Raw genomic sequence first — 19,656 nt, 5'->3', positions numbered from 1 at the left:
AATGACGTTATTTTGATCAATATGTATTAAACGATATTGTTTTAATAACGAGTTAATTAAAAACTCGATTCAAACTTAAGTTCAAATCGAATTTGAGTTTGACTTTTTTAAAATAAGTCAAACTCAAACTCATTTAAAACAAGCTCGATGAGTCTGAATTTGAATTCAAATTTAATTTTATGTAAATTAAATTAAATTTAAACTTAAATAAATTTAAATTTGATTTGATTTGAATCTAATCCTAATGACGAAGACAACAAAGAAGAATGACGTCGAAGAGCAATTGCGAATTCATAGACCTGGGTTTTTGGTGAAAACTGTAGGAGTCATAGTAAATCCAAACATTATGTCATCGTGCTGGAATTATGGGTTATTTTTACCAATCGCGTAAATGTTAATTACCATCAAATAAAACAATGGAATATAAAGCCTCGTCGTACGAAAGAATGAATAACTTCTGAGTCTCGCCCTTTCGCTTCTGTTCCCAAAATCAAAGTTCTTTATCATTACCACCCACAAATCTCCACAATCAAAAGATGTTCCGGCAAGCCTCACGCCTTTTGGCTCGAGCCATCACATTGACTAGGTCTCGAGCCTTCTCCTCCGAAGTCCCCGCCACCCCCACCGCCGACTCTGCCTTCATCGACTCATGGAAAAAAATCATACCAAACATGGAACCACCCAACACTCCATCGTCTTTCATGGTCACTCGCCCGCAAACTCCCACCTCCATCCCTTCTAAGCTCACTGTCAACTTCGTTCTTCCTTACGCATCTGAGCTGTCCGCCAAGGAGGTTTGCTTTGCTTTTTATTTTTGGATTGAATGTTTCTGTGTGATTGTACGATTGAGTTTTCTATTTAGGGTTTTCTGGGCTTTTGCCATCTGGGTTTGACTTGGATCTGATGGTGGTGTCGTGAATGATTTTGGATGATTGGAATCTTTGTTGTGTGTTTTCGCACTTGGTTTAGGTTGAATTGATGGTAAATATTACTAAACTGGTGATTTTATTTTATTTTTGTTGTTTTCTTATTCCGGATTTGTTGGATTTGGAGTTCGGAAGATTAATTGGACAGTTTATGGTGTGGCTTTGCTTTTCCTGGGACTGAACAACTAATTTCCCATTTGTTGTGACGGACAACCCACTTATTTAGTTCTTTTTTCTTATTAATTTTGAGTGATAGATTGTCCAGTTATGTACATTTGGCTTGATTATTGTCAAGGATATGATCTGATTGCATATTTGACATGAGGATGAGGTGAAAGTGAACTAGACAAGTAAATGTAGGAGAATTTGGGAAATAGATTAAGAAAAATTTTATCTGGACCCAGAGTTGTTACTGTCTCTTCTTTCTGATTTTATCATTCATAAGGTGTATGTTCATGACCCATACACTCCCTTGATCCTTTTATATATATATGGATTTGGTTTAATGGTGTATTTTCTGCACATGATTGACAGAGTTGTTGGTTGGAATTTTACACCAACTGTGGTGGTTCCGTTTCCAATAAATTCTTAAAACCAGAACAAAGTTTCATTCGTAGTTTTTTTAATTTTTACATGTCAACACACAGGTTCGACTTACCTATTCATGTATTTAAATTGTTTTCATTTCTGTGAGATGATGTTATCTTTTTTTCTTAACGATTTTAAGCTGTAGTTTTTATAATCTTGTAACTGTAAGATGCCGCTTCTTTGAGATGATAGCAACCTCATTTCTTGATGATTTGAAGCAGTAGTGCGTGAAATAATGATGTAATTATTTGGTTTACGCTGGATTATTATTATTCATAGGTTTTTATATTTGCACCTGTATTTGTTGTTGTCGAGATTGAACTTTGAGGAATATGCAGGAAAAGATCACATTGATGCTGTGAGATGGTTACTTGTTTTCTGTTATCATCAAATAATGTGTTGTGTGGCTGTGCTGATTTTCAGGTTTCTATCTTGTTCTGGTGTGGGAACTTTGAGTGGATAAAGTGGTGGAACACAAGTTCTCTAATATATTAACAAATATATTTATTAGCACCAAGATCCTATTTAGGGATCGTTTTCTGCAGATCGTATTCAGTGGTCTGTTCTCATACATCCTATTGCTATATCATCATTAGTTATGCTTTTTTTACTTTGATCTTTTACAGGTTGACATGGTCATTATTCCAGCAACAACAGGTCAAATGGGTGTTTTGCCTGGGCATGTACCGACAATTGCAGAACTAAAGCCTGGGGTCTTATCTGTTCATGAAGGAAATGAGACTAAGAAATATTTTCTTAGCAGTGGGTTTGCGTTTATCCATGCAAATTCAGTTGCTGATATAATCGCAGTTGAAGCTGTTCCAGTTGACCTCGTTGATCCAAGCTTGGTCCAGAAGGGGCTTGCAGAATTCACTCAGAAGCTGAGTTCTGCTACCACTGACTTGGAGAAAGCTGAAGCCCAGATAGGGGTTGATGTTCACAGTGCACTGAACTCTGCCTTGATGGGCTAACGTTTTTCTTCTGCCTCCAGGTTTTGTCATTTTGGTTTGTTTTGAGCTTCACTGACTGTTCAGTCTTCCATCTATTTATTATCAGGCCACTTAGATTTGTCTAAGATGTTATTATCGTGATCATCTGAAGGTTAAAATAAATTTAAGAAGCAAGTATCTCAATCACTCTTTACTTTTTTTGAACCAAAAAAAAAAACAATTATTGCTCTTTGCTATAAGTGGAAGTCACCCAGAATATTATTCTTTGGACTGGAACAAATCAATGTGATGTAGGTTTGAAATGATGATTATGTATTCAGAAGTTTTGAAGGAACTTGTGCTCTTCCGATTAAGGCATGCAGTAACTGCTACTGGTTTTTATATTATATGTTCTCTGTTATTTGAAAATGAATTAGATAGATCCCAACTTTGTATCTCAATCAATATTGTAGTTGATATAAAATTTCAACTGCTAAAAGGTTGAGATACAAAGTGTGAGATTGAATTTTATTGAAAGAATTATTCATTTAGAATTTCATATTCCCCTATAATAAACTTTTATGATGGTTTTGTAACAGTAGGAGGATCTTTGTTACCATATAAACAGATTTTTGATACATTGAACTTTAGGGATCCATATTTTCAACTCTATTTTGGAGGGATAAAATATTTTAGCTATTTTCTCTTTTGGTCTTTTTACATTTTCCTTGAAAGACAGAATGCCCTGTGTGCCGCAATTAAACATCGCCATTTAATAGTGCTATTGAGTTGGCGGAGAGTAGTGTTTTTATAAAGGCGGTGCAGGACCATTAAGGTCTCAATCTGCAGCCAAATCCTCTTAGAAGACAATTAATGTAAGAGGTGAGCAAATTACTCTTTAGAATAATTAAGTATTCAGTTTTCCATTATGGTTATGGTTCTGGTTCTAGTTCCACCCTGAAGAGATTGGAATTGACCTAGAAACTGGATTCGAATAGTTGACCTGACTTTTTAACTGTCTAATCTTAACCATTATTTGTTGTTTGTTTTCGATATTTAGTTATTTTCTATCGCTGGATTCACAGCAATAAGGCTGAGTCTTGATCTTCAATTCAACTATTAATTTCATGGAACACACTTTTGTTAGTTATTCATCACGGGCACCGTAGATACCTAACGAAGGGAGAAGTGAAAAACCAACAAAAAAAGAAGCCAAAGAAATTATCAAATTCAAAGCACCTGTGGCTGTGGGGCATATACCAACTGTTGGTACGGCTGCAACAATTTCTCCATGCTTCGGTTTGTGAAGAATGGTTATGATTTGTGTTCAATCAAGTTAATTCGAAGGAAATATAACATTACACAGCAAAATTTACAATTTATGAAGAGTCAAAGACTCCAAAGCATAGAAGGTTAAGCCGCAAACTTTGGTTTCTACCAACAAACTTTGATGAGGATTTGGATTAAGTAAATTTTACATAAGAAAACCATGTCAAAAATATTCAAACCTTCACTCAACATAAACTAATTATTACAAAGGAGAAGTAAGACCACTATGAGTGGTGCCAATGCAATTTATAACACAAATAAAAGAAACCCATAAAAATTGGGACATTAATTAGCCATCTAGTTGTCCCTTGAAAAAACACTTTGACAAGTTATACTACATTCGAAGAATTTTCTAAAATTGCAAAATAAGGGGTCATATATGTTATAACCTTGTCTTTTGCTAAAAAATGAATAACTTGTAGTCACCCTTTTGTCAAGCTTTGTTTCCTCCATTAATGCCTTGACCATAAATTGAAATTTCCCCTTCTACTTGCATATTTGAATCCCACTAGAACAAAGAATATCTAAGTGTTGAAATTGAGTTAAATAGATCACCCATAAAGAGGCTTGAGTGGGTTGGTCTAGTTTGTAGTGAGTTGATATTGTCTTTGCCCATACTAAAGCATATGGGCTGATGTGTATTGTTGTGACCTTTTCGGGTTTTTCTCTTGGCTCTTTTGAAATTTTATAGTTGAATCAGATATTGAAGTCACATTATTCACCCCCAAGTTAAAGAGGATTTACCCTTAAATTTGCAAAAGCTTAATCTTCTAAGTATGAAGAGAGATCCTCTGCCATATGTGAAGCATCATTGGACTTATGGTATGAAATGAAATGTGTCACTTTAGAGAACCGATCACAACCACCATCATGTTATCTTTCCCCCTTTGAGTCCTCAACAATGCCACTATAAAATCCATGATTAAATCTTCCCATGGTTGCTTTGGAATGCGTAATGGAGTGTAAAGACTTGATTTGAACAAACTTTTTGCCCTTTAACCATTACAACTTACAACAATGACTTAAACATCCCCTTGCATCTTTGGCCAATAAAAATGTTCTTTAAAAATCTCTAAAGTGACCAACAAGCCTTTTCCATGTGTCTCCATCACAATCCATTTCCTAAAACTCCCTTGGGGTATACAAAACTTGTTACCCTTGAATAGAAAGCTATCTTGGACCAAATAGTCCACAAATCCATTTTTACTACACTCAGCCATGATCAGTTTCATCTCCTCATTCCTTTCATAAAACTCCCTCAACATATGGAATCAAATAATCCTTGCATTTAGAATGGAAAGTAAGACAAATTTCCTTGAAAGTGCATCCACAACCACATTATTCACCTTTTTCTTGTAATTGGAGACAAAGGAAATGTAGTGTAGAAGTTCAACCCATTCGACATGTCTTGGGCTTAATTTGTAATGCCCATTGATGAACTTCAATGGTTGATGATCTGAATGTGACACACATTGTTTAGGCCTTAAGTATTGACTCCAATGGTCCAAAGCCCTCACATTGCATAAAACTCTTTATCATATGTGCTAACTCATATTGCTTATCACCCACAGATAGATAAATAGACATAGAGGATGAATCAGGTTGTTGAGGATATGTTATGAGTCCGTTGCATGGATCATAGGGCTAACTGGGTTGAGATTAAGTCATTGATGGAGTTTGCCAACAATAGCAACTATTAGACGATGATTAAGATGACACCTATAAAGCCCTTTTATGGTAGAAAATATAGGTCACCTTAGTTACACTCAAGCAATTACTTGGGCCAAAAATGACCAAGAAAATTATAGAGGATATCCGACTGATAAGAAAGAGAATTAAGTGGACCTAAGATTATCAGAAGAGTTATGTAAACAAGAGGAGGAAAGCCTTATAGTTTGTTGTGCAAGATAAAGTCTTTATCAAAGTGCCTTGTTATTAGCATGTGATGAGATTTAGAAGGAAAACAAAGCTGACCCTTTATATTTATTAATCTGTTTGAGATTTTAGAGAAGATTAGTAAAGTAGCCTATAAACTTGCCTTGTTGGCAAGTATGGATCACATCCAAAACGTGTTTTATGTCTCGTTGGTTCGCAAGTACGTAGGAGACCCAAGCCATGTTCTGAGGATTAAGGACTTGAAATTGATCAAGTATCTTTTGTACGAGGAATAATCAATAGAGATTTTAGACAAAAAAGTGAAGGTGTTTTGTACAAACAAATACCCTTGGTTAAGATCCTATGAAGGAATAAAAAAGTCAAGATAGTTACTTAGGAGATCGAGCAAGATATGAGAGATCAGCATCTAGAGATGTTCAAGTCAAATTTTTGAGACAAAATTCCAAATACGAGAGGGAGAAATAGAACACCCTATGGTACGCTCCAAGGCATTTTAGTCCTTTGGACTTACTTTTGAATCCAAATTGAATAGGTTTACCATTACCGAGATGAAGTAATATGGCATGAATGTCATCCTCAAACCAGTAACAACCTTCAAGACACACAACAATGTGTTTCAAAGGCGATTTCACACAATCAACATGAAACCTAAGTAGCAATCTACCAAATTCTTCAACCTGCACAATCTTAACAAAACTCAAGCAGAAGTCAAAAACCAAGACTCAACAATTCAACATAGTTTATGTTGTTCATGATGTTTAATAATTGTGCAATGACACAATCACATATTGACTTTACAAATTTTAAAAGCCATGATTTTTTTTTTTGGTAAGTTTTAAAAGCCATGATTGATATCAAAATTTTTTATATACATCAACGTATATAAATAAAATCAATCAAACATTAAATAGGTATTAGATTCATGAAATTATCCCTTAACGATGGCTTTGATATCACTTTAGGATTTCAGGGTTGTCGAATATTGGCAAGGCAGTAGAATAGATAACAACAAAAATTAAAACAAACATCAGAATGCCCAAAACCCCAAACCAGGATCACGTCTTAGGAATAATTTACATGAACATTCCATCAAAACATCTATAGGGTGTTTTCAGATTAATACATGTGTTGATGGCTCTTTTAAGTCTTCACATGGCTATTGAGTATATTATCCAATTCGCAAATGATGCAATGCCTTGGTATCCATGCAACGTATGAACTTAGGGAGACTTTACCTTAGTAAAAACACATATTATTCATGTTTAATTTGCATTCCCATATAATTCGTGCACTAAACACGTTAAAAAGAATTTTTGAACCTAAAACATATTAAATATGTATTTTACGCTCTTCTTGTATTAAATTTGAATTATTCGACTGTATTTTACGTTTGCCCTTTTTTTGAATTTTTGGCTAAACTTAGAGTATACAATTGTTTCAATTATTTACAATAATGCCACAACCATTTAAAAAAAAAATCCAATATATTTTTTTCTTAATCCCTAATTTTGCATTTCCCTCCCATTTAAGCTCCACAGAACACAAAAAATTTGTTGTTTTACACCAATATTAATTGGACCTACTCTCTTCTTATTTTTTTAATTTATTGAATGATTCTCTCTAAATAGGTTTACACCAATATTCATAGGTACGTTTCTCTTTACTTATTTTAAATAGGTTTGCTTCAATTTTTTACTTTTGTTTTTGATTTATTTGTAAGATGGGCTTTAAGAATTTTGTTTCAATTGTTTGTGAATCGTGTTGTTTTATGTTCATTTTTCATTTATAACAACTATCTTTTGGGCTTCAAATTTTGATGTAACTTTACCTCACTCAACCAAATTCTCTTCCATTTTAGGTGGATCTTTTTCTTTTACTTCTTTAACTATAGGAAACAATAGAATTCGATTTTATAGTTTTGGCTGTAAGATTCATTACTTGTTTTTATGGCTTTAATTTGCTAATGAAACTATATTATTATTTGTTTGCTTTGTGTGCATCATAAAATTTTGAAAATTATTTTAATGATTCTGGCTTTTAGGCTAATTATCAAACAACATCTAGTAGTGTGATTAAAATGTTACTTGAGTAATATATTTTTTAAGTTTGTCCTATTGCAAATTTAGTGTATTGGATACTGTTGTTAAAAGCCAGATTTCACAGATACTTTTAGATGTGGGAATAATGTCTCTACCAAGTTAAACAATAGTTCAAGAAAGAATAGTTGTTGCACACACCATGATTTGCTTAAATGCTTAGTGCTTATATATGCCCACCATGTTGATGGTGCATTGGTGCTAAACAAATTTCTAATATAACCTTTTGCAAGTTGGACAACATTTTTAATGTCCATGGTTCTTACAGAAACCTAGTAACATATGATTGTAAATAAACTGTTATGTCCTTTTATACCATTAATGATTTAAATACACGTATACTTGTGTCCTCGACCTTAAATTTTGAGAGTTTTCTTATTTATCTTTGTCTTGAAACTTGATTGTTATTCCCCGTCTAATTAATTTCACTATTTGGTTATGTAATTGGTTGATTAGAATTATGAATAGATGCTTCAAAAAGTTATTTTGAATCTTTGTTTCACATGAAAGTTAGCTTAAGAGATAATTTTTGTTTGTTTTGTGACTTTTGTCTTGCCTAATTCAATTTTTCTACATGTAGATTTTAATCAATATGGTGCGAAAAAAAGATAAAATTTGGGAGTATGTCAAAGAGCTTGAGGGAATTGTAAATGTAAATTTTGTGAAAGAGTTTTTAGAGGTGGGGCTTCAAGAATTAAAACACACTTGTCCAGAATAACTGATTGTGATATTGATATTTGTGGCAAAGTCAATCTTGAGACGCAAGCATATGCATTCTTAGCTGTGTTTGGAGGTAACAAAAGATCAAAAACTTCAACTGGTTCTACTTCTACTTTAAACTCTAATGTTCATGAGGTGGAATCAAATCCACCGACTTTTAGAAGAGGTCGAAGACATCAAAGTCAAACATCCTTACCCCAAAAGAATAAGAAAAATGATAAGGAGTTTTTTGATAAAATGCTTGCTAAGCATTTTGTGGTGAATAATATTGCTTTTGATGTTGTTCAAACTAGTGCTTTTGGTGATTTTGTAAAGGCAGTAGTTAAATATGGTGCAACATATAAGCTTCCATCTTATTCAACTCTCTTTATGTGAATGAGTATGGTACTATAGTGAAACGTTCTTATGTGACATCTGGTTAGGGCTAGATTCAAGTCGAGTTGAGCTGGAGCTTCACTGAGTTTGAGCTCAGTTTGATAAATGATCGAGCAAGCTCGAGCTTGAGCCTAGGCTCGATGAGCCAAGCTAAGAATGGCTTTAACTCGAGCTTGTGAGCTATCAAGTTATTCGTAACCTTAGCTCAGATAAGCTTAACAAACCTAAACCAAGCCGAGCTTGGAGAGCTATAAGTCTACTGCAAAGCTCATGTGAGTTTTTTTCCTTCTTTTCAATAATCTGGAATAAAATTGAGTTATGATAACTCATCTAATAAACTAAAAATGAATTAATATCATTATTTCAATCAAAATTCATCAAAACAACTTAAAAAAAAAACAAAATATAACATAATTCATTTTAGCTATATGGGAAATTTATGGTTGATGAATAAATATGAAATAATCAGAAATAGCATAGAGACAAACACCAAAGATACTTACAAGAATGAGTGCTAAAGTACTTACAAAGAAAAGAGCATAACAAGCTAAGTTCCTCAATCTAGTATTAATCCTTGACTCATTGCATGCTAATATCGCCATTGTCCCAAGTACAAATGATTCATAAACAAGGGTAAGTGCCCTTGCAGGATGGTATTTCTTAAAAGGGAAATGAAACGGATCAGTAATCAAGCACATATACTTTGTCTAAATTTGAAAGGAATAAAATAAATTGTACATTTATAAACCAAATGAATTCATATATGTATTAATGAATTTGAACTTTTTTTTTTTATACATAAATAACTATCCAACAATGAATTCAACTTATTTTAGGATGCAAAAATGATCATTCAAGTCATCTGTGGCTACAAAAGTGTGATACAATTATACATGAGATACATATCGTGAACATTTTGCCGTAATATTCTTTTATTGTGAGCATATTGTTCAAAGCAACAAGACAACATAGCCTAAGAATCCAGCAAATTACCATTGCTTTATACTTTCCCTGGTTAATGCAGAAATTAATTTAATCAATACCATATTTTGACTTCATTTAAATGGAAATAGTTTTCATCATTTTCTGAATCAATAAATCAAATACAGATCTCTAGTCACACACAAACTGATATCATCTAGATTCTGACATCAGAATATTCATCAAGTTTAGTTCAGCCCCATGATACTTTTAGAATAATGATATCTACACATACTCCACAAATGAGGGACGAAGGAAACCACGTCTACCTGAGCTGTTGAGGTACTTATGGCCAATGATATCATCACAAGGCTAATAATTATACATTCAAATACTTGAAGAGAAATATCTAAAGTTGAATATTCAAAAGAAATGCCTGTTGCTGTGAATATTCATTAGAATTAGGGATATATTGGATACAGTAAACTTGGATATGTAACACAAATCAACAAGTTGAAATTAAATACCAAAATTACAAGCTAAAATCAAATCAATAAGAGCTAACAAGATTTTTGAGGTTTGTTAATTCCAAAATTACAAACCCTAATTTCAAAATTAGGGTTTACTCAATTTTACCAACAAATAGACAAATTCAAGTAAACAGAATAACAAATAAAACAACAAACCTGTTAATTATTATGTCCTTGTGTTGTTATCAAAGAACGGTTAAAGTTGTCGTTGTCAAATGCAAAAGCCGAAAGTAGAGATGATTCATGATTAGAGAACTAACAAAGTGTAAGTTGGATGAAGTTGATTGGATTCTAAAGTTGATAGTCTGATGAAGATGTAGAGTGATGAGGTTTTGTGAAGCTCAAAGAAGAAAGAATTACAAAAGCTTTAGAAGAACAAGACATATGCTTGAAGGAGACTGACGAGTTGTGAGAATTTTTTACTACTACCTACTAACCTCGACTAAAATTTATTAATAAAAAATTATTAAAAGTAGTTCTCACTTTTTTCTTAACAAAAATATTGACAGAAATTTTTAATAAAAATCAAGAAACGTCACCGTTTTTGGGTGAGCTGATCTGGCTTGCAAGCTTATCCGAGCTCCTCAGTTCTAAGCTTAGGCTAGAGCTTGAGCTCGTTTATTTATAAACATAAAACTCAATTCGAGCTCAAGCTCGTTTCAGGCTTATTCGAGCCTAGCTCGAGCTCAAACAAGCTCGACTCGAATCTAGACCTATATCTGGTTACACTATAATGTCTGATAGATGGACTGATTTGAGACATTGATCTTTTATTAATCTTATTGCATGTTCACATATTGGTGCAGTGTTTTTGAAATCGTTAGATGTTTTTCAAGAAAGAAAAACTGGGATTTATTTGAAAGATATTGTTTCCCAGTGATTGAATCAATTGGCCAAGAAAATGTTATACAATTCATAACTAACAATGGTAGCAATTTCACATCTATAGAAGACATGCTTATTGGCATGTATCCTTATATGTATAAAACAAGGTGTGTTTTGCTCATGGAACCCAACTTCTATTAAAATACAAATATGATAAAGTTGATTGGGTGAAAGTTGCCATTGATAAAGCAGGATTGATAGTTATGTTCATGACGTGGTACATAGTTCTTCATTTAGCAATGAAAAAGTTCACCAAAGATAGACAATTGAGATAACCTTGTACCATAAGATTTGTCTCAAACTTTTTAATGCTTCAATCTATGTTAGATTTGGAGGATAAACTTTGCCTCTTTGGTGCTTCATCTATATGGAGAGATTTGGATTATTGTAAGACTAACTAACAATGGTAGCAATTTCACATCTATAGAAGACATGTTTATTGGCATGTATCCTCATATGTATAAAACAAGGTGTGTTGCTCATGGAACCCAACTTCTATTAAAAGACAAATATGATAAAGTTGATTGGGTGAAAGTTGCCATTGATGAAACAAGATTGATAGTTATGTTCATGACGTGGTACATATTTCTTCATTTAGTAATGAAAGAGTTCACCAAAGATAGACGATTGAGATAACCTTGTACCATAAGATTTGTCTCAAACTTTTTAATGCTTCAATCTATGTTAAATTTGGAGGATGAACTTTGCCTCTTTGGTGCTTCATCTAAATGGAGAGATTTTGATTATTGTAAGACTAACTCAAGTAAAAAAGTCACTGAAATTGTTCAAAGTGATTTTTGGGTTAGTAGAAGGGATGTTACAAATATTCTTGAGTCATTGACTCGAGTTATTTGTTCGGTTGATGGTGATGGATCTATTACTGTTTATTTACATGAAGCAATGATGAGAGCAAAAGTTTCAATTAAGGACTGGTGTAATAGTGATACGAACAAGTATGGACATATTTTGGAATTATTTGAGAATTGTCAGGTTAATAACATTATTCATCTGATATATGCTGCAACTACTTTTCTTAATCCATCATACTTTTTTTCTGAAAATTTGAAAGAGGATAGAAAGATGAAAGATAACATCCATTACATTCACAAAAACTTGCTTTTAGTAGAGGAAAAGTTGTCATTTATGAGAGAAGTTCAATTGTATCGTAGTAGGCCACCTATGTTATTTACGTCAATAGCAAAAATGATGTTAACAACAAGTCATCCTCGAAAGTTTAAAAAATTCAATTTTTTTTGTTACATTGCTTTTCTCTTTATATTTAAAGAAGGTTTTTATGTCATCTGCAAGAATATAGTGAGATTACAATGGAGATGATCTTCCCTCGATGAAGAAGTATGTTGTTCAAATTATGGGTTAACCTTGTAGCATTTCATCATGTGAGAGAAATTGGAGTGCCTTTGAAGTGCTCAAACAGAAAAAAAAAAAGAGGAATAGGTTGTCACATGAAACGCTAGACACACTAGTGTATATGAGGATAAACACAATGATGATGGATAGCTCACTTCCACGATGGCTCGTGATTTGGAATCGATAGATTTGATAGTTTAGGGGAGCTTCCAGACTATGAATAAATTCATATAGATGAAGATTCTAATTCTTCACCAACCACTGATGATTTGATAAATTATGATGACCTTTCTTGGTAGATGGTGCTCATTTTTGAGTTTTTATTGTTTGTTTATATATATATATATATATATATATATATATATATATATATATATATATATATATTTTGTTATGGACTACAATTTGAATATTGACTATGCTATAATTTGAATTTGGTTATGTTATATGTTTGAAACTCTTGTTTGATTATGAGTTTGTAGTTTGAATCATGTTTATTTTATGTGTTTGTAATTTGAATCTTGTTTATATTATGTGTGTTTGAGAGTTGAGACTATGATTGAATCTTATATATATTATGCCTATATACAATTTTCGAAAAAAAGAGTTGGTTTTGCTCCCTATTATTTAGTATTTCTTTTATTAATAACTTGATGTCTTCCCTTGTTTCATTCAGAAGACTCTATATATGGAGGATTTTGATTTTAATGTTATCTTTTGGTATAGCGAACTCTTTATTAAGAGTCTTGAGACAGTAATTTAAATTTTGATTATGTGTTATGTTATATTAGGTTTAATAGTTAATTAAAAATTTCACATTTGAATTGTTATGTTGATTTTCATTAGGAGATTCATGAAAGTACTAAAATTATTATTAAAATTGTCATATTTTAATAAACGTATTATTGACGATGTGACATATTAAATTTGTATATACATGTTTTGTACTTTTTCGATATGCAAATTTTAGGCACATTTTTTTACAAATGTATTTTTCACTATTCATCTGTCATACCCACACCTTTTTTTTTCTGTTTCTGTATTTACTAACTTGGAACTTTACTATGCACGAGAGGCAACTAAGACTCTATGGATAGTGTATTTGTGTTTTGAGAGTTGTGCACAATGACTAGGGTTTACAATGAACGCTTCTGAATTATGAAATCACATTTCTTTAAATAGAATATGCCACACACAATTGTGCATTTGTCGCATGCATGATTGTACGTCTTCACTAAATAAGAACTATTGTTCATGTCACATGTCAAGTTGTTCTTTGTTTAGTAAAAGTTAAACTGGGATGATTTAATCCTATTGGACAAGCTCAGTTCGTTATAAAATCCATGTCACTTTATATACACTAAGATTATCACTAAATAACATAATGCTTTAAAGTTCAAATAAACTTCTTTGTGTATATGACTCATAAGCTCTATATTGAACCAATAGTGTTTGGATTCAGGCAAAATTTGAACATAAACAAGGATTGGCCTCTAGTTAGGCATCATGTGTAAGGTTTTCAAGGCGTTGATAACTAGTTGCACAATGAAATTAAAAATTTAGAATCAAAGAATCCTAAAAGCCTTAACGAGGTACTTATTTTAGAATATATATTCATGAATCATGCAAAACACTCATAAGTTTATACCTATATTGGCAGTTCCTCCAAATCTTCATATGGCTTGAAATTGAACGTTATTCAACTCACGAGAGGTAGAGCCTTGGTATCCATACAAAGCACAAATAGGTAAGAGGTAATCCATAGAAAAGGTTGCTAGGGAACAACAATAAATCTTTTATTAATTATTAATATAAAATTAAATCTACAAATGTTAAATTTGATTAGCTCTAGGGCACTTACCCTAACAATCTCTCTCTTGCACTATACCCAATCAGATATATATCTAATGTCGAGCTTGGCTATCTACTTATCATGCTTCTACTGTAACAGAGGTTTTGTTAATTAGTTAGTCAAATTGGTATCTATATCAATCCTTGTTATCTGTATATCAACTCATTGTACAATCTCTCAGATATATTATCTGAGTATGCACTTGGACCTTAGATGAGACTACAACTCCATTGTTTGAGCAATCGCTCTATTGTTGTGGTAATAGAGCTCAATCAGCTCGATTATACTTGGAACCACTCCAAATTTAGTTATGAACTTTTTGATCCATATAACTTTTTTTGTCGCTTCTAAAAGGGCAATGTACTCAAACTTTATTGTAGAATCAACCACTATATTTTGTTTAGAGCTTTTCCAACTAATTGCATTATCATTCAAACAAAACATAACCCTAATTGGGATTTGTAATTATCTTAATCAGTTTGGAAACTTATGTCATTGTAACCTCTTTTAATGAGTTCAAATTCCCCTCCATAAACCAAGAATGCATCCTTGGTCCTTTTTATATACTTTAGGATATTCTTGACAACCATTTAATGTTTTTCACCTGGATCTGATTATTATCTACTATAAACTCTCAAGCATATGAGACATCAATCCTCATACATAGCATGACATATATGATTAATCTTATAACCAAATCATATGAGACCATATTCATTTTATCTCTCTTAGATTGTGTCTATAGACACTTTTCTTTCGAAAAATATAAACCATGAGACATGCATAAATCCTTTCTTAGATTCTTCCATGTTGAATCTATTCAATACATTATCTATGTATGTGCTTTGACTTAAGCCCAACAATCTACACTCTCTATCTTGGTAAATTTTAATCCCAAGAATATAAACTACTTCTTCTAAGTCTTTCATGGAGAAACACTTGGATAACCAAACCTTTACTAATTACAAGTTTGGTATGTCATTTCTAATAATCAAAATATCATCGACATACAATACCAAAAATGTAATCATACTCCCACTGACCTTTTTGCACACATATGGTTTAACTTTATTAAAATAAATATTCTAACTTCTCGAAGCTTGTTTAAGTCCATAAATAGAATTTTCCAACTTGTATACTTTGTCTGCTTATCTAGCAAGAACAAAACTATTGGGTTGTGCCATAGAGACATCCTCTACAAGGTTTCCATTTAGAAAGGCAATTTGGAAATCTATTTGAAAATTTTCATAGTCATAGCATAATCCTAATAGAGTTAAGCATAATGAATACCATATTTCTGAGTGAAACCTTTGACAACCAATCATGTTTTATAGGTATGCATGTTACCTTTTATCTCATTTTTTTTCAAAACCCATTTGCACCCTACGAGTTTTATCCATTCAAGTGCATCCACCAAAGTCTATATTTGGTTCTAGTACATGGAATCTATTTTGGATTTTATAACATCCAACCATTTATCAGAATCTGGATTTGAAATAGGCTCATCATAGGTTTTAGGTTCATCATCATTGATGACCAGTGGCTACCATGTTGAGTCAAGAGAAAACTAAATCTCTCTAGCTCGTGATATACTTATGCAGACCTATTTTTTGGACATACTTTTCAGACTTAGCCCTCAACTTATTTGAAGTCAATTTCTTGACATAAGCTTCATAACCCCAAATCCTTAAGGAATTTAGATTGGATTTTTGCCTAGTCGATAACTCATATGAAGTTTTACCCATAGATTTAGATGGGACATGATTCAATGTAAAGGCAGTAGTTTCTAAGGCATGACCTCAGAAAGATAAAGATAGATCGGTAAAACTCATCATGGACTTAACCATTTCCATTAAGGTTCTATTCCTCCATTTAGATACACCATTATGTTGTGTGGTATCAGAAGAAGTGAGTTGAGATACTATCCAATTTTTCTTTAGGTATTATTTGAATCTAACACTCAGGTATCATGTTCTTAATCACTTCAAATGATTTTAATTTGTTTCCCAAGTTACTTTTCTACTTTGTTCTTGAATTCTTTGGAACATTCAAACTTATGTTTCATTAAAAACACATAGTTATATCTATTGAAGTCATTAGCAAATGTCATAAAGTAGAGTTCCCTATATCTACTATGCATTATCATAGGCCCACACACATCATTGTGAATGAGCCCAAGTGTTTTGGCCATCTTACCCAATAGACATGATTTGCAATCATTATATGACTAGAAGTCAAATAATTGCAAGACTTTTTATTTAAAAAGTCTTGATATATGTTTTAGTTCTTTGTGGCCTAGCCTGTAATCCTACCGATATGTGGTATTTAGATCATTCGATTTTAATCATTTATTAGTTTGCACATTGAGAATTTCATTATCCAGTTTTAGAATATATAAACTATTATGCAATTTAGCTATTCTATAGAAAATATTATTTAAGTCAATTGTTATAATACCACCAACAATTGAAAATAAATATTTCTCTTTGTCTAAAATAGACATAGAAATTAAGTTTCTGGAAACAGAAAGAATGTAATAACAATATTTTAATTCTAAAACTAGCCCAATAAGCAACCTAAGATAATAAACCCCTACAGCTAATGTAGTAACATATGCTCTATTTCCAACATATAAGTCAACTTCTCATTTGACAAGCAATCTACTATATTACAATCCTTATATATCAAAACAAATATAATAACCACGTCCTGTGTCTATAACCCAAGATAAACAAAGAGAATAGTTTATCTCAATGACAAACATACCTAAACTAAAGGTTTCAGCTGCTTTCTTCTTCTTGTTTTTAAAAAAGGTCTTACAATGTCTATTCTAGTGACCTACCTTGCCATAATAGAAGTAGACAACTTTTTCCTTCCCCATAGCACATATAGGCTAAGTAGTAGTATTAGGTTGCTTCTTTGCATTGGACTTGGGCTTAACCTTAGCTTAACCTTTCCTTTGCCTTTAGCCTTGACTTTTCATGTTTGGGCTTCAACTATAAGTAGATTAGTTAAAGCTACCTTTCATACTTCTTGTTCAACTTGTCTGAGCATATATAACAACTTTTCAATGTTTTTCTCCTTTTCATTTAGGGTAAAATTTATGATGAAATTAGACCATGATTTAGGGGAAAATTTCAGTAGCAGGTCAATGATAAACTCATTATCCATGATAAAGCTCAAGCTTGCCAACAGCTCAATATACCTAATCATTTTGACCATATGAGGGCTAACTTTTCCTCCCTTAAAGAGTTCACAATTAAACAACACATTTAACACCTTATATCATTCAGCTCTCACACAAGTGCTATATAACTTTCAAAGATGTGCAAGTATGAATTATGCATCTATTTTCATATGTTGTTTTTGAAGCTCAGGTGACATGGAAGTCAACATGAGACACTAAACTACCACTGAGTCATCAAGATACTTATTAAAAGTATCATTTTGCTCTTGGGTGGCATCAGGACCAGACTCAAAAGGCAACCAACTCTCAAGGATATATAACCTCTTCTCTTGACGTAGAATAATCCAAAGATTTTTGTACTAATAAGTGAAGTTGTTTCCAATGAGTCTATTTTCCTTTTCAAGAATTGATCGATACATTATATTTGACATGATAATTATGTAATCTATAATTTACAAATAAAATAATCAGTAATTTTATTTAATTTATTAATATTCATTTTCATTATGAATTTAATAATTAAAATGCTCCTATTATTTCTTTCAAGCCAACAACCATTACTATTGTACTTAGGAAGTTCTAGTGAATTGAGACTCTATCATATTTATTCTTCCTTTCACTTTGATGAACAAGTTTCAAATTAATCACCAAAAGCCTATGATCTTAAGCTAGATGTTACCCCAACAAATCATATGACCTCAAATGTGATTATAGAAATTAGTAGGTTGGATATTACATATCTTCTTGCATTAACAAATGCATTCCCTACTTAGGCCTCTAACATACTTAACCTTCACTTTGACAAAAAAATAAAGTACATTAGTTAAGTTAGATCCAACATGATCATCATCTAATTTTCCACCTAGTAGAAGTGTACCATTCGCTTAGACAAACAAAGTTCCAATGAATAGAGGCTTAATTAGGGCAACATGTTGGACGAAGTTGAAGGTTTTATTATTTAATCTCATCAGGTTTTAAGCCGTATGGTAGGTAATATTTACAAAATAAAACTAACACATACATTCTACAACATAAAATAAAAATTTGTTTGCGCACAACCATAACTAATGTCAAACCCCTCAAGTCAAAAGGAGTTTGACTGGTTAACCTAGGTGATCTTCATTTTTAAGTCTTCATACTTGTCCTTTCGTCTCTAGTTTTCAATTATTACATGATTTTATTTTCTAGTTACAGAATTTTAAGAAAATACAAATAACTTAATCTAAAAGAAGAAAAGGGATGAAGGCAGAGCACTAGACCCTATTTAAGAATTACAATCCAAAAATGAAATAGAAAGAAAACCATCCATTAAGGTTATTTGGTTGTGTACTAGACACCATGCATACATACATTCATACATATACATATCAATTAAAAATTAAATTCTAATTATTATTATCTCAGGTGTTAAATTATTTTTTATCCCCAAAGTTTTGTAAAATTATAATTCAACCCTCTAAAGCTCAAGAAAATCTCAATTTTGCGTAAATTCAATAAAATAAGATTAATATAAATTTTTCAACTTTGTAAGGCATGTAGGTGTGTAACCCAGTTGTGCATCTAAAAGTCAACAAAATTGTAGAATGCTATACGACTAAAGTCATAGCTTAGGCATGACTAGAATGTAATTGGGGTGAAAGGCACCACACACAAAGGGGCATGGTTGGACCAAAATTGGTCTAGCTGTGCACCTTTTGCACACTTGGCTTAAAGCCATGAAAGTGTCATGGTTGGACCAAATTATGGTCCAGCCATGCCATGTTTTGGTGTTATGCATCATGAGACAATCATGGAAGGACCAAATAAATGGTCCAATCGTGTATCACTTATGGTGCAAAGGCTTGTCCACTCGACACCTCTATGCAGGGTTTGGAATATGTCACGCATGAATGGTTTTTCAGACCTAATTTTCTGTGGTTTTTAGTGATGAAAAATCTAGAAGACTCCCGTTGTCGATAAACTAATTACTAAGGTGAGGGAATACGACACGAAAACTACACTAACAACAATTATAACCCTCGAATCATGTAATCAACAAATTCAAAGGCAATTTC

General features: G+C 32.4%; 1 protein-coding gene across 1 annotated transcript; it reads left to right on the top strand.

The window, feature by feature from the left end:
* Positions 1–441: 441 nt before the first annotated feature.
* LOC123204647 (ATP synthase subunit delta', mitochondrial-like) lies at positions 442–2,798 on the top strand. Its single transcript, XM_044621421.1, has 2 exons — positions 442–794; positions 2,141–2,798. Exons 1-2 carry the CDS (start codon positions 537–539, stop codon positions 2,483–2,485), a joined length of 603 nt encoding a protein of 200 aa, XP_044477356.1. The 5' UTR covers positions 442–536; the 3' UTR covers positions 2,486–2,798.
* The last annotated feature ends 16,858 nt before the right edge of the window (positions 2,799–19,656 follow it).

This window comes from Mangifera indica, chromosome 20 (assembly GCF_011075055.1).
Source record: "Mangifera indica cultivar Alphonso chromosome 20, CATAS_Mindica_2.1, whole genome shotgun sequence".
Taxonomy (NCBI): Eukaryota; Viridiplantae; Streptophyta; class Magnoliopsida; order Sapindales; family Anacardiaceae; genus Mangifera; species Mangifera indica.
This window is presented reverse-complemented; position numbering and strand designations above follow the sequence as displayed.

Coding starts and splice junctions, on each gene's coding strand:
- LOC123204647 (XM_044621421.1), top strand. CDS start 537: ATGTTCCGGCAAGCCTCACGCCTTTTGGCTCGAGCCATCACATTGACT. Junction 795..2,140: donor CTGAGCTGTCCGCCAAGGAG/GTTTGCTTTGCT, acceptor GATCTTTTACAG/GTTGACATGGTCATTATTCC.